The sequence below is a fragment of the Tamandua tetradactyla genome, chromosome 6, assembly GCF_023851605.1.
Source record: "Tamandua tetradactyla isolate mTamTet1 chromosome 6, mTamTet1.pri, whole genome shotgun sequence".
Taxonomy (NCBI): domain Eukaryota; kingdom Metazoa; phylum Chordata; class Mammalia; order Pilosa; family Myrmecophagidae; genus Tamandua; species Tamandua tetradactyla.
This window is the reverse complement of record NC_135332.1, coordinates 54,689,367-54,703,733: the sequence shown is the minus strand read 5'-3', so window position 1 is coordinate 54,703,733 and position 14,367 is coordinate 54,689,367. Positions and strand designations below refer to the sequence as shown.

General features: G+C 38.0%; 1 protein-coding gene across 1 annotated transcript in view; it reads right to left on the bottom strand.

Moving 5' to 3' along the window:
• Positions 1-14,367, bottom strand: part of VPS53 (VPS53 subunit of GARP complex) — a 269,084-nt gene that overhangs the window by 126,370 nt on the left and 128,347 nt on the right. Inside the window, exons 8-10 of the mRNA XM_077165441.1 lie at positions 4,525-4,603; positions 1,839-1,982; positions 1,236-1,378 (exon numbers count right to left, since the gene is read on the bottom strand). Of these exons, the coding sequence (XP_077021556.1) occupies positions 1,236-1,378; positions 1,839-1,982; positions 4,525-4,603 (366 nt within the window). The remainder of the gene's footprint in view (positions 1-1,235; positions 1,379-1,838; positions 1,983-4,524; positions 4,604-14,367) is intronic.

The following is a 14,367-nucleotide window of genomic DNA, read 5'->3' as shown; positions in this document are numbered from 1 at the left end:
TTTTCCCCCACAATGCATATAAAGCATGCAACTTGACTGTATTCTCTATAATCTTAAGAAAGATGACTATCATGAATTATGCTATGGTGGTTGAGTGATGCCTAGATATGGGACCACTTTTTTAAAATTAACCTGGATTTATATGTACTTTTGCCCTCTTGGAAGAATATATATAACTAATAAAATCAACCACTACAACATACTACTGCTGTAGTATAACTACTTGCATAATCCAGCAAGCAAGGATTAAGAAAGTTTGGCTCATTTATTGACAGTACATAAGGATTTAGGAAAATATTTCTAAATCACATTCTGTTTTGTTCACAGAAATAGATTAGAAAGGAATGCATCATATTAATAACAACAACTGCTTTGGGAATGGAGAGAGGGAGAGGAATTGGACTGGGGAGAGGAACAAAAGGGACTTCAGTTTTATCTGTCATGCTCTATTTATTTTATATAAAAAATATACCTAAAGCAAAAATGTTAGGTGATTATTCTGGGTGATGAATGCATGAGTGTTTGTTACATTACTCTCTGTGCTTTTTCTGTATCTTAAAATTTCAAAATTAAAAAAATATATTCTAAGCATAAAAAAAGCTTGGTGCTGGCTTTAGCTTTGTCATGGATACACTGATCTAACCTTCTTGGGCTTTACTTCTTTAATACAAAGGAAGTATCTGAACTGGGCTACCATCATTGATACTATAAAGAGGATAAATGATAGAAAGTCTTTAAAATGCTTAGAACACTCAGATATATTAGGTTTATTAATCATCTAGAGAATATCATATTAGAGGTAGAAAAGCCAATCAACAAATATTTCCAGAGCCCTAGCTATGCCATTAAAGTAGATGCTACTTCTGTCCTTATGGAACTGGAGTGACTATTTATTAGCAAGTCAGAAAAGCAAAATGATGATGGATATATACACAGACCACTGATATATATAATACAGACGGGGGTGAGATGTTGAGGTGATGGCTCATTGTAGGTAAATCTGGTTAATGCACCTTGACTTGGTGAGGTGAAAAAGGCAGGCTGTTTGAGGCAAGGGATAGGCCAAAGGAAAGTCCAGGAGCAAAGAGGGGAGCAGGGAGTGAGATTACAATTGAAAAGTGGGTAGAAAAAGGAAGTTGCACTTGAATCCACAAGACAGATGGAATCCCTAAAGACCTATAGATTGATTTGAAAAATTAAATTAATGCCAGAACCAGTAGAGAGTTGGAATCTACCTTGTGACATGGCAAAATTCTACTGCAATTCTCTCGGTCATGTACCACTCACGTGGAAACATACGGCCGTATTTCTCCTCATAGTCTACAAGCTGGCGTTTTATCCAGGCATAGCGTCTGTCAATTTTGTCCAGCCAGGCAACCTTATTAAGACAGAGAACAAAAACCACCCTAGTGCTTAGAAGTAGTATTGACAGTTTAAGGAAACAAGTAAAAATAGAACCAAGATATGACTGCCAACATTCTATTTCTCATTGTTTTCAAGAATCCAGGCTATTTATTTTTACTTTGACCCAGAAGTTCTTAACCTGGAGTCATGAATGGGCTTCATGGGTCTATAATTTCCTGAAAGTGTATGCTAGGTTTTATGCATAGGTGCATTTTTCTGGAGAGAAGATCTGCAGCTTTCCTTAATTTCTCCAACAGATCAGCAACCCCAAAATGGTTAAGAACCACTGAATTACAGCCAGCCCTTAAGAGTCACAGTTCAACATCAACACTTTAAAACAGTAATACTAATAAGGTATAAAGCAGTAGGATTGAGAGCATTCATTTTTCATAAAATGCAAATGTAACATCTGACCTCATCTGGTAAATACTTACATCTTGGTTTTCTTGAAAAAGTACTAGATACTCTGATAGATGCTGTTTAATAAACTTCTTAATGATTTCTTGTTTGATTCTAGAGTCCAAAATATTAGCAACCAGACATGCATCTCTTAGGACATTGCTGGGTCCTCCTGGCCTCTGGTAAAACAAAAGACATGCACTAGTTCAAGAGCCAGAAACAACTTTTAAATCTCAAGGCCTCTGACAGTTGCTACTTCTCATTTCTCACTTTTTGTTATTAATACTCCCACTCCCCGACACACTCTCTCTACTGTGGATGGATATTTTAGTTACTTGTTCCTCGATGAAAGAATTATTAAGCCAGTCTTTCAGTAGCCAACAATAAAAGCATCTCTGTGAATCAGCAATAAGACGTTTTAGAAAATCAGGCCAGCAATGATCATAGGAAATTTTACTTTCTGAATACCAAAACTGAAAGCACTTTGTTGAGGAGTCCTAAAAGTCAGAATGACACCTGTCTCACTCCATATGTGCCATCATCCTGATTCCAACTCTGGGACTCCCATCCTTAAATTGCTGTATTTGCGTCAAACAGTACGGTAGCCTTTAAAACCTGAAGCCAGGTTCCAAACCATAAGACTTCTTTCACTGATAGTTAACCACTGAGACAGGCAGCCAAAGACAAAATATTATGATAATTGGCCCCTTTACCTGCAAAAAACAGTGGAAAGATATTAGGGAGCAATACTGATACATCACGATGAGCAGGCCTTTGTTATGGCAGGCGATTCCATCGTGCTTCTTCATAGCAAATCACTGAATGGACATGGTTGATTGAGTGGGCCGTAGTAAAAGGAACACTTGGAATCTACCCTTGGCTTGGATAAATACTCATGTACCTCTGCTGCAGTTACTCAACCTCATCTAAAAATAATGCACTTTCACTAGGTGTTGCGTAAGGTTCTTCCAAATCTTTGCGATTTTTTTCAATTTCTTCCAATTCTGTTCATCCCAACTGAAGTTCAGGCATTTCATAAGTGTTACCTAAGTTGCCTGAGACCTCAAATGCTAAGAATGCTGACCTGCTCCATGCCAAGTGACTGTGATGTCACCCACTATAACTGCTCAACTCTTGCTACAAGACAGAAATGCTTAATACGATAGAGGATTAGCAGAAGCTAAAACCTGTGCATTCAGATTTCATTATTTAAAAGACTTAAGAGGTTACCTTGGATAACTTTTTTTTTATATCCTGGTTTCCATTTGTGAAATAGGAATTAAAAGACACAAGTTCTTATAAGAAAAGACAATAACTATAAAAAAAGAAAAATGAAAACTCTTTTAAAAAATTAAGTTACAGAGCCAGAGAAAAGTGAGGCAAGTTGTTAAAGAAAACCAATTTAACTTCATCTGGTTGGAGGGATCTGGGAAGAAGATATAAAGTCAGCTATAATTAATTTCTTCTAAATCATAAAGCTGGGTTTCATCAACATAGTTCTGAAACTACTTGAAACTGGAATGGGGCAGCAGAGTATGGTAGACTCTTGACAAAAAAGTCTATCTGTGTCTATCCTTACAATCCTTTTCTACTTTCTGTTCTTTATTTCCTCATGTATTAAAAAGGAATAATGCTTTTCCAACATCCCCTCCTCATAGTTATGTCAGATGTATAAGAAATCTGAGGTCTTCAAAGAAAAGTGCCTTACAAAAAAAAATATCTGATTGCTAGAAGACAGCCACAACATATGAAGACATTAGATCAGGAGCAGGTTTCTTACAGAAAGCGATTCTACAAAAGCTTGGGCAGCCACCCCCATCTACTCCCTTAGTTTCTTTTATGTATAAAGAAAAATGATTAAGATATTTCCAGTTACTGGATGATACAGCAGCTTCAGGAAACTTTTCTTGGCTCAGTAAAGGAAACATACATTCCCCTCATCTCCATGCATCAAGTACACATGTGCTTGGGGTCATCTCTGCCTTGAACTACTCTTTCTTGAAATAGTTCAAATAATAGAGAAAAAGCTTCTGAAGGCTCTTCCCTCCCCCAACACATGCAAAGCATTAAGATTTACATCTGCTCCAATTTGAAAGATAGAGCTAAAAGCCATTACCCAAGTACAATGACAGCCAAGTGAGGGAAAGCTTGTTACATGAGAAGTATGACAACTAGCTCACAAGTAAAATACTGTAGGCTTCACAGACACCACACAAACAGCTACCCTACCAAAGATAGCTAGAAGGCATCAATTCCAAAGAACAAGATTATGATGTGTCTCCTAACGATGTTACTCTGACAGTTACATAAGCCTGCGGATGCTCTTCCCGTTGTCTTTTCACCAAACTGAGACCAGTAAGTTATGTAACAATCATCAAAAATACTGCAGCTTGAGTGTTTGCTTGCTTGCTTATTTTTTTTTAAGACAGCCCTGAGAAAAAGGGAATTTACAGGCAGACAAGATATTAGGTTTGACACACATTAAATTAAACCAACAGAAATCCTCACTTTTTGATGCTGGAAGAACACAGATGAAGAATCAACAGTGCTTTGGATATTTTAAATCAAGGAGGATCTCATTACTCTGAAACTCCAGCAAACAGACTTGCAGCTGCCAGCAAACACTTTCGAAATGATAAATGAATAGTAACCATAGTGAGTATAAATTAGGCAAGAATGGTGATGATATCTAAAGACTAGAGGGAAAATGCAAAACAATACCTTGGTACCCTGGGAAGGAAATGCTTCTTCAAAATCTGCCAGGATTTGCTGTCCTAACTCAGTCTGGGCAGCCTTCACTCTGTGAGGAAAAGAGAACCGCATCATTGCTTGGCATAATTTTCAAATATCCACAAGAAATTATGCACTGATCAATAGGTATCAAAACTGCTGGGACTCTTTAGAGATCGCCCAGGAAAGGGAGGGGGTGTGGCTAGGTAAGAGAAGATGCACACTAGTTTAGTAGGAGGTTTGTGACCAGGATCCAGGCATCTAGGATTCAGTTCCAGGATAATTCTTCTAGGACACCCCTCACCTGTTGTCAAGTAGCATATGTTAATCTCTACAAATTTAAATTGGGAGGTAATTATGCTGTGGGAAAATGTTATATAATAACACCCAAGTCAAATACTACTATATTTTGGATTAATGGTATAACTGCTCTTCCACTTATTAGAGGTAAGAATGAGGACAGAGCTCCACATTTTTTTAGGTGTTTTTTTTTCCAACCCAGAAATCAACGTTAGGATCGTAAGTTTTAACAAATGAAAAAAAGAATATTTTCTAAAGTAAAAAGAAAAAGATCCAAATTAAAAAGATTAAAAAGAATTGCTGATTTAGATTGAAGGCCATTGAATGAAGATCTAATTTAGTTCATTCAGAAGATTATGAACCTGGATTGTATTACAATGAAAACCAGTTAGAAGAGGAGGGGGCCAGTACCTAATAGTAGTTGTGTGTATATTAGAAGCTCAAGAAATATTTATTGGCTTGAATGAAAACAGAGAAAGGAGAAGCAGCTAAGATAGGGAAGAAACTGTTTGTCAGCTCTCCGGGCAAAGGATCCCACCCTCCCCTAGCGCTGGTTTTAGTGGCGGGTACCAAGACAGTCTCACAGAGTTGGAGTGCAGCGAGGCCCGGCTGGCTGGCTGGCCCTGAGCCTGAGGCAAATACATTATCTTTGCTAAAAGTACCATAAAATAGTGTGCTTTCTTTCTTGGTCTCCATCCTACTACTTTAGAATTAACCTTATGAAGTTTCTAGAACTAGTGAACAGCTCAAAACCACAATTTCTCTGGCTACTAAGCAGTGCCTGGCAACCTGCTGAGATTATTTAAAAAGGGAAAGCACGCAGGACCTGATACAGTATTTTGTTTCTGTGGTATATGCTTTATTCCAAATACTTTCCAGGGATTTTCTATTATCTTCAAAACTTTTTAAACAACTCCCCTAGTTAGGTCTGCAACCAATAGCTATACCCTCTTGAGTCCATTTTCAAGGGGACCAGAAATGACTGAGATGTGCTGGCTTAGCCCTCAGATAAGAATCAGAGCCATCTATCTAGAATTGCCCAACAGACAAGGGAGAGCATTCTTTGAGTGTGAATTCTGATATTGAGAAAAGAACACGCTTTTGTAAAATTGTACCTCATAGCATCTTATAACCCCCATATTATGGGCCAGACAGACAGATTCCCTTGGTCTAGGTCACAAGACAGAGCTCCCAGAGGCCCAGGTCCTCTGTTCCTGTGTCTGCTTGGAAGTACAGAGAGCACCAATTCTCTCCTACACCACAGGCGACAAATGCTCAATTCCTTTAGGGCAAGTCCCACTCCTGGTCAGAGTGACTCAAGTGGCCATAGTCTAAGGGCTTCTGAGCATCTCAACAATCCTGATGGTCCTAGCTCTGCCTCTGTCCCCACTTGTCACCTACTACTCCCTAATTCCATATTCTTGCTGGCTTTAAAACGGAGGAGGCTAAAAAGACAACCAAAGCTTATAATGGGGCTTGGTACTTTCTGAGTACTAAAGAGAAAGTGAAGTGGCAGACCCAGATCTGTAGACTCCCTTCCAGATTCTTCAATCCATATCGAGGCACCTCTTGAGATATAGAGAGACTCAGCTGTGCCACTACTCAGCCATGTGTAATCATAAGTAAGTCACTTCCTCTGCATGGGCCCCTGTTTTCTTCATTGTGATTTAAGAGGGTGGGGATGGAGGTTTGCACTAGACAACTTTCAGTGTCTTCTTCAGTATGAGCTGGTAACAGCGCCCATCCTTATAGGTGGCTGCAAGTCTTATGTGTGACATTGGAACAAAAGAGTAAGTTTTATGTATATAAATGTTTCCAAGTTCAGTTTGCGAAGTATATATCACTGACTCAATTGAAATAGCAACCATTCCCTTATACACATTACTGATGGTATCTCTAAACCCAAACCACAATTCCATGCATTTTCAGGGTAAGATGTGTAGTCTTTACAATCAATTGCCTAAACAGGAACCTAGAGAGAAGCTAAGAGACTAAAGAGTGCATCTTTGACCTCACACCTTTAAATTCCTTCCTCGTCTAATGATGAAAAGTAAGTTCCCACTGTCAAAAAATAGATCACCTGAGTCTCTGTCAGTAGTACATACCATGAGCTGAACTACTGACACTGCCCGCCCATTATGAAAATCAGCCTACAAAGAACAGAGAATAGAATAACTAACAACCCCTCCTGGCATTCAAATTTACGTTCAGCCTGGTTGGGTGGTGACAACCTGCCGTGGCTCACTATGCAGCACGGAAAGGAAGATTGACCAAGGGGCTTCTGATACCCTCCGTGGTACTCAGTCATGTCACCTCATGGTTGTCCAAAGCTGTCTTTTTCCTAAACGTGTTATCAGTTTTCACAAGAGGTAGTAGCAGAGTTATTAAAATTATTTAGTCATTTGTGGATAAAGCAACCCTGACACTTGTATTACCTTGTAAATGACAGTCACAAAGAAAATAGCCTCAACAGTTCGCAAATAAACTGTCTCCCAAACACACAGGATCTGTACTGGACAGAACGCTTAGAATAGCCAAATGCTACATTTCCAAATAGGTAGGCTCTATAAAGAATCTTAACCTAGAAACTTAGAGTGACTCAATGGGAAATTTTTGAAATTATCGTACTGTTCTTTTTTACTTTAGAAACTGAGGAGGCCCAGAAAGAACCTATCAAAGTCAACACAGCCAGACAGGCCTCTCATTCCCAGTTTAGTTCCTTTTCACTACACTGACAATGTTGAATTTTACCTGAACCCTGTGATCCTAGAAAAACAGCAAAGTTTAAGAAATCTCCACCCACTGCGTCACTATGATGGGTAGGTTCATGCGTCAGCTTGGCCAGATAATGGAGCCCAAATGTTTGGTCAAGCAAGCACTGGCCTAATTGTTACTTAAGGTCATTTCATGGACTTAAATCATTAGTAAATTGATTGTATTTATGGCTGATTACATTTATAATCAACTGAAGAGACTGCTTTCAGCAATGAGAAATGTTTAAAAAAGAAAAGTGATGATTACAGCATCAGAAGAGAGAATTTTCATCTCTACTTCAGCCAGCCAGCTTTTCCTGGGGAATTAATCAAATCCCTTCATCAGAGTTCCCAGTTTGTAGCCTGTCCTACAGAATCTGGACTCATGCATCCCCACAGTTGCATGAGACAATTTTATAAAATTGTATAATATTTAGAAATATCTCCTACTGGTTCTGTTTCCCTAGGGAACCCTGACTAATAAACTGTCCAAGAGGGCCTTAACTTCACCTTGGCTTAACTAAATTTTAGACAGGCTTCTTCTTGTTTTTAGGCCTCTGATCACCTTCTTTCACCTTGGCCCTTACAGAATCCAGACAGAGCATGTTCCATGTGGCCTCGATAGTAAACTCAGGAGATAAGGGATCATCATGTAAGGGATCCACCCCATTGCTCTACTTCGCCCTCCAGTACCTTCCATTAGCTGATCCCAGTCCTTAACTCTCCTGCTTTAGTGGGCTTGAACCCTCTCTCCCCTATTGTGATAGCATTCTAGTTTCTCTCTCCCTCTCTAACCCTACCCCCCCCCGCCCCCCCCCCCGTCACACACATACACACTCACTTCTGGTCTCTCTGTTCTCTAATGCATATAGCTTTGAATAAAGTTATCCTTGCCTGTTTCACACTATCTGGTGAAAATTTTTTTCTTTGATAATACTGTGCAACCTCCCAACCTCTCACACATAAAAGATTAGAAATAGTCCTGAAAAAATATTGTAGTTTAAAGGTATTATGGCTTTTAAGTGAATTCAGGAATCTTTCATTTTTTCTTAGGGAAGGTTGACTGATTACAAGACACATTTGTTTTCATGGATAGGTTTAAGCCCGAGGATCTGAAATGCAAAGATGATATTAAATAAAAAAATCTTTCCTTCAACGGTGCATTAAACATTTAAACATTTTCCAGAAGAGGTGTTGAAAGAAATAGCTTCACTGAAATCAAGGCCCATGAACTTCCTATTTCAAATATGCAGGCAAACATTTTAGGACACAATCTTTCTTATGACTTCTGCAATTTATAGACAGCAAGCTTATATTAAATTAGAAAAACTGAAACAATGTACATAGTGTAACTCTTTTCCGTGCTCCCCTCTCCCCAAACAAACAGCTATTTCTATCATTTCCAGATGGTTCTACCACTGCTTTGCAAATATAACCGAGGAAAATTCACCAGAAATGATGCTAAAAATAAGAAGTCTGGACTTTCCTCAAACTCTTAGCATCTCTTGAAAAACAACCAAATTTAAGCACTGAAGGCAAGAAGGTTTTTCCTCTTGTGTTCTTTTCAGTGTTACTTAATGGTACATTAAGTATTAACCTACACAGAATTTACAAATAGAGGCTGTGGAAACAAACTAAAAGAAAAGTTAATCCTCCTGTGTTTGCGGCATCCGTATACAATAATGAACTGTTTGGAGCACTGAACTACACTGATAGAATGTTGGATTTTCTTTTCTTAAGAGGAATGTCATTACAATAGAGACCTTCACAAAGTGCCTTCAGAGTTATAAACTACCTCTTTGAAAATGTTAAAAAGTGAAGAGCTCCAAGAGTACATTCTCTTTGAGTCTGCCCTCGGATTGCTTTTCATAAATCAAATTCAGTCCTGTCATGTTCCTGTGCCCCTCTCACACAGCCAACTGGTAATCAACTCCTAATCATACCTCCGGATCACCGGATAAGGTCGCCTTAATAAGGTCCTTTTCTTTTCTAGTCAAGACTATAGTTTTAGTCTTCAGCCTCTTGTACTAATAATCTACCATATTTTTACAAAACACAAATGAGATTGTGCCCCTCCCCTGCCTAAATCGTTCATTGCCCACAAAAGAAAGAACAAATTCTTAAGCATGGCATATCAAATCTGACCCTATCCACCTATTCAGCTTTACTATCCTCCACTGCATCCCAAACTTCTATGATGTTCCCTCTCACTTCTTGCCTGAGTAGTAAGTTCCCAATCATTCTTTTACATTAAGATTGAATTCTGAATTGGTAGAGTTTCTGTTTGGGGTAATGGAAAATTTTTGATAATGGATGGTGGTGGTGCTAGCCCACTGAATCGTATACTTGAAAATGGTTACAATAGGGATTTTTACGTTATGTGTAGGACCTTGTTTTACGTGACCAACATGGCTCCAAGATCCTTTGTGTAAGCTGAAAATCATGCATAAAAGTGAACCCCATTATTTAGTAAAGTATTTCTTATATAAACATACCTATCACACATTTTTTATAAATAAGGCAAATAAACACAGTAGTAACAATAAGTAAATAAAATTAATCATAGAAATAATTATTTAAATCTTAATTCTCTCTGCCTTTATTTTTTTCAAAGGCCAATTGCATATACTTGAATTCACATGTGGTGAGTTTATGTAAAAGGAGGTTCTACCGTATATATGCTACCAGAATAAAAATAAAAAAAACAAAACAAAAAAACCATAGAGCTACACAACACAAAGAACGAACCCTAGGGTAATCTATGAACTAAAGTTAATAACAACATTGTTTTATCAATTGTAACAAAGTTACCATAATGATGTAAATTGTTAATATAAGGAAAACTGGGGGGAGGAAGGGGAGGTGGTATATGGGAACTGCAATTTCTGCCTGATTTTTCTGTAAACCTATAACTGCTCAACTTCTAAAAAAATAATATAAATAAATAAATGAAAATGAACTCTACTAGGACCCCAACCCTTTGCCCCCGAAGGCTGTATGGATCAATTCTTCTTCTGAGATCCTGCTATACCTTTATAGCACATACCAATTTTGTTGCATTTATACTATATTGAAATTTTCTATTAGTGTCTCTCTTCTCCACACAAAGATTGTGAACTCTTTCAGGGCAGGGAATATGATCCTTAATCTTTGTCCCTACAGTACTCCAGTAAAGGGCCTGAGATTTAGAAGATGCACAGTAAATATTAGGTAAGTGAAGGAAAGAATCAGTGAATGGAAAAAACAGAGCAACTACGTATTATCATGATAGTGACAGGAGGTGGCACTGCCTTCTTCCTTCCTATCCCACCTACTCAAGGCGAGACCACCTTCTCCATCCAAGCTTTCTTCTTTCTTAAAGCTTTACAAGCCCTGTTTGTCTGCTTTCTTGGCTGCTTCACACCCCCAGTCTGACATGGCAATCAGTCAGTTCTAAGAGTGAAGGGGTAGGAAGGATGAGGGAAAGGGTGGTGATTTCCCTAGTGTTCTGCCAAACTCTACTCCAACATTCCTTAGTAGTTCTTTGGCATTTTCACTGTAAGATGGCACAATGACCACATGCTACAACCTCCCCTTCCTGCCCCAGATTCTTGGAAATAATGAAAAGATTTTTGAATAAAAATCTAGAAGAGGCAAGAAAAGAAGTAGTAGACTATGAACTCTAAGGAATCCCTGATGGCATAGGATTGAAGAAGTTGGAAGTCACTGCCTAAGTGAGCTTCTCAATAACATGAGGGTGGTAGATATCAGGAACAGGAGTGGGTCCTGGGGAGACTCCCACCATATTTGGACTCCTTCGATAGGAACAACCAAGCCAGTGTCTACATCTGCATTTCCCACTTTGTCCACTCAGGTCAGGCAGAAGCAAAAGAGAGCGGTGGGTATAGGCCTTGGGTCTGAGAAACACAGAAGTGGCCAGATGAGCATACAGCCTCCAGCAGGACCAGGGAGTCTGTCAAGCCCAGAAGATCAGCTACTCCACCTGGCAGCACCTCCAACTCTGGCCCCGCTTCACTTTAGAGAAGCTGAGTATCGTATGCTTACCCGAAGAGCACATCCTGCCTCTCCCTCACTACCAGGTCCAGTGAAAAAGCATTCTTGATTAGATTAACAGAGAACCTCAAATATAAAAACGAGCTCTCAGTTCAGAATGATCAAACACTTGAGGAATGCTAACACCTAAGAAGAGTCACCACGCTCAACAAACTGAAGAGCTTACATCGGAGGACAGAGAAAGAGAATAGGAAACGCAGACTTTTTTTTTCTGACTCAGACTTTTAAGACAATATAATTTATATTCTCTGAGAGATTTAAGAAGATATCATGCCCATGAAAAAAAGAATCAACCAGATATCCTAGAAATAAAAGTTGAATTCTTCTTGCTCAACCCTTCAAAAAACTTACTCATTCTATGAGGCCAACCCTCATACCAAAGTCAGACAAAGATATTACAAGAATTACAGACCAATCTCTCTAATGAATAATGATGCAAAAGTTCCCAACAAAATTCTGGCAAATCAAATCTAGCACCACATTAAAAGAATTATAGTGTAGGATTCATCCAGGTAGTAAGGATGGTTCAACATAAGAAAATCAATTAATGTAATACACCATATCAACAAATCAAAGCAGAAAAACCACATGATCATCTCGATTGATGCAGAAAAGGCATTTGACAAAATTCAACATCCTTTCCTGTTGAAAACACTTCAAAGGATAGGAATACAAGGGAACTTCCTTAAAATGATAAAGGGAATATATGAAAAACCCATAGCTAATATCATCCTCAATGGGGAAAAACAGAAAGCTTTTCCCCTAAGATCAGGAACAAGACAAGGATGTCCACTATCACCATTCTTATTCAACATTGTGTTGGAAGTTCTAGCCAGAGCAATTAGACAAGAAAAGGAAATACAAGGCATCAAAACTGGAAAGGAAGGAGTAAAACTCTGTTTGCAGATGATATGATACTGTATGTCAAAAACCCCGAAAAATCCACAGCAAATCTACCAGAGCTAATAAATAAGTACAGCAAAGTGGCAGGTTACAAGATCAACACTCAAAAATCTATAGTGTTTCTATACACTAGTATTGAACAATCTGAGGAGGAAATCAAGAAAAAAATTCCATTTACAATTGCAACAAAAAGAATAAAATATTTAGGAATAAATTTAACTAAAGAGACAAAAGACCTACACGAAGAAAACTACAAGAAATTGCTAAAAGAAATCACAGAAGATCTAAATAAATGGAAGAGCATACCGTGTTCATGGATTGGAAGACTAAATATAGTTAACATGTCTATTCTACCTGAATTTAAAGATTCAATGCAATACCAATTAAAATCCCAACAACTTACTTTTCAGAAATAGAAAAACCAATTACCATATTTATCTGGAAGGGCAGGTGTCCCAAATAGCTAAAAATATCCTGAGAAAGAAAAATGAAGTCAGAGGTCTCACACTACCTGACTTTAAGGCTTATTACGAAGCTACAGTGGTCAAAACAGCATGGTACTGGCATAAAGATAGATATACTGACCAAAGGAATCAAATAGAGTGTTCAGATATAGACCCTCTTATCTATGGACAATTGATCTTTGATAAGGCAGTCAAGCCAACTCACCTGGGACAGAACAATCTCTTCAATAAATGGTGCAAAGATAACTTAAGGTATGTGGATATGTAAAGTATTCAGGATGAGCTTTGTTAAAGAAAGGGAAATAGCTTTGTACTTGAGAATGTGGAGGGCAAACCCTGGGTGGACATGAAAAGTTGTGGAAGTTTGTTGAAATGAATTTTGTTTGTCATGGTCAATGCTGACTAAAAGTTGTAAAGCTTGTCTAAGGGACTGTGGTTTCATAAATGCCTGGTTTCAATGTGTTAGACAAGACCTGAATCGATATGGAAAGTTGAAGAAGGTTGTGAAAGGGAATTCTGTTAGTTGTAGTCAGTGCTAACCAAAAAACTGATAGGCTTGTTTACAATATTTTGTAACAGTTTTTGGTGTCAAACTGTATATTCATAAAAAACTGGAGTTTAGTTTTATCTGTTAAAATAATGCAGATTATTGGGCTGATCTTAATGAAAGATTATAAAAAGCTTTTCTTAACCATCTGAGTACTCTTGACTAGAAGACAAAGGTTCTATGCCATATCAGAATAAAATTCCTTGTTGAGGTTTAGCTTGACCTTATCATCCATTAATTTAGAAGACATTTTGTTGTCACTTTGGTTAAATAAGGAACCAACTACTGTTTCACAATAACACATTTTTCTATTTAACATACTGTTCAAACTTGACAACGTTTGACATTTTTGCCCTCCCCAAATCAAACCCTAAAGGCTGTCTTTTATTTAAAACTGTTGCAAAGGATTTGTTCCTTTTATTATTATTTTTCTAACTTGAACACCAGTGTTTATGGCAGCCTTATTCATCATACCCAAAAGGTGGAAGCACAAACGTGCATCAACAAATGAATGGATATACAAAATGAGTACATACACACAACAGAATGTCGTTTGGCCATGAGAAAAGATGATGCAATGAGACATGCTGCAACATGGAAGAAACCTGAAATATCCCCTCAGTGAGACAATGAAGACACTCAAGGACAAAATGTTATGATACTTATCAGCATTTACTAGAAATGGTAAATTCGCAGAGATAGCAGATTACAGATTACTGGGGGAGGGTGTGATGGTGGGATGGGGAAGAGACCACATCTGCAAAAATTTTTTAAAAATTAAATGAATAAATTTTAAAAAACAAATAAATAAATC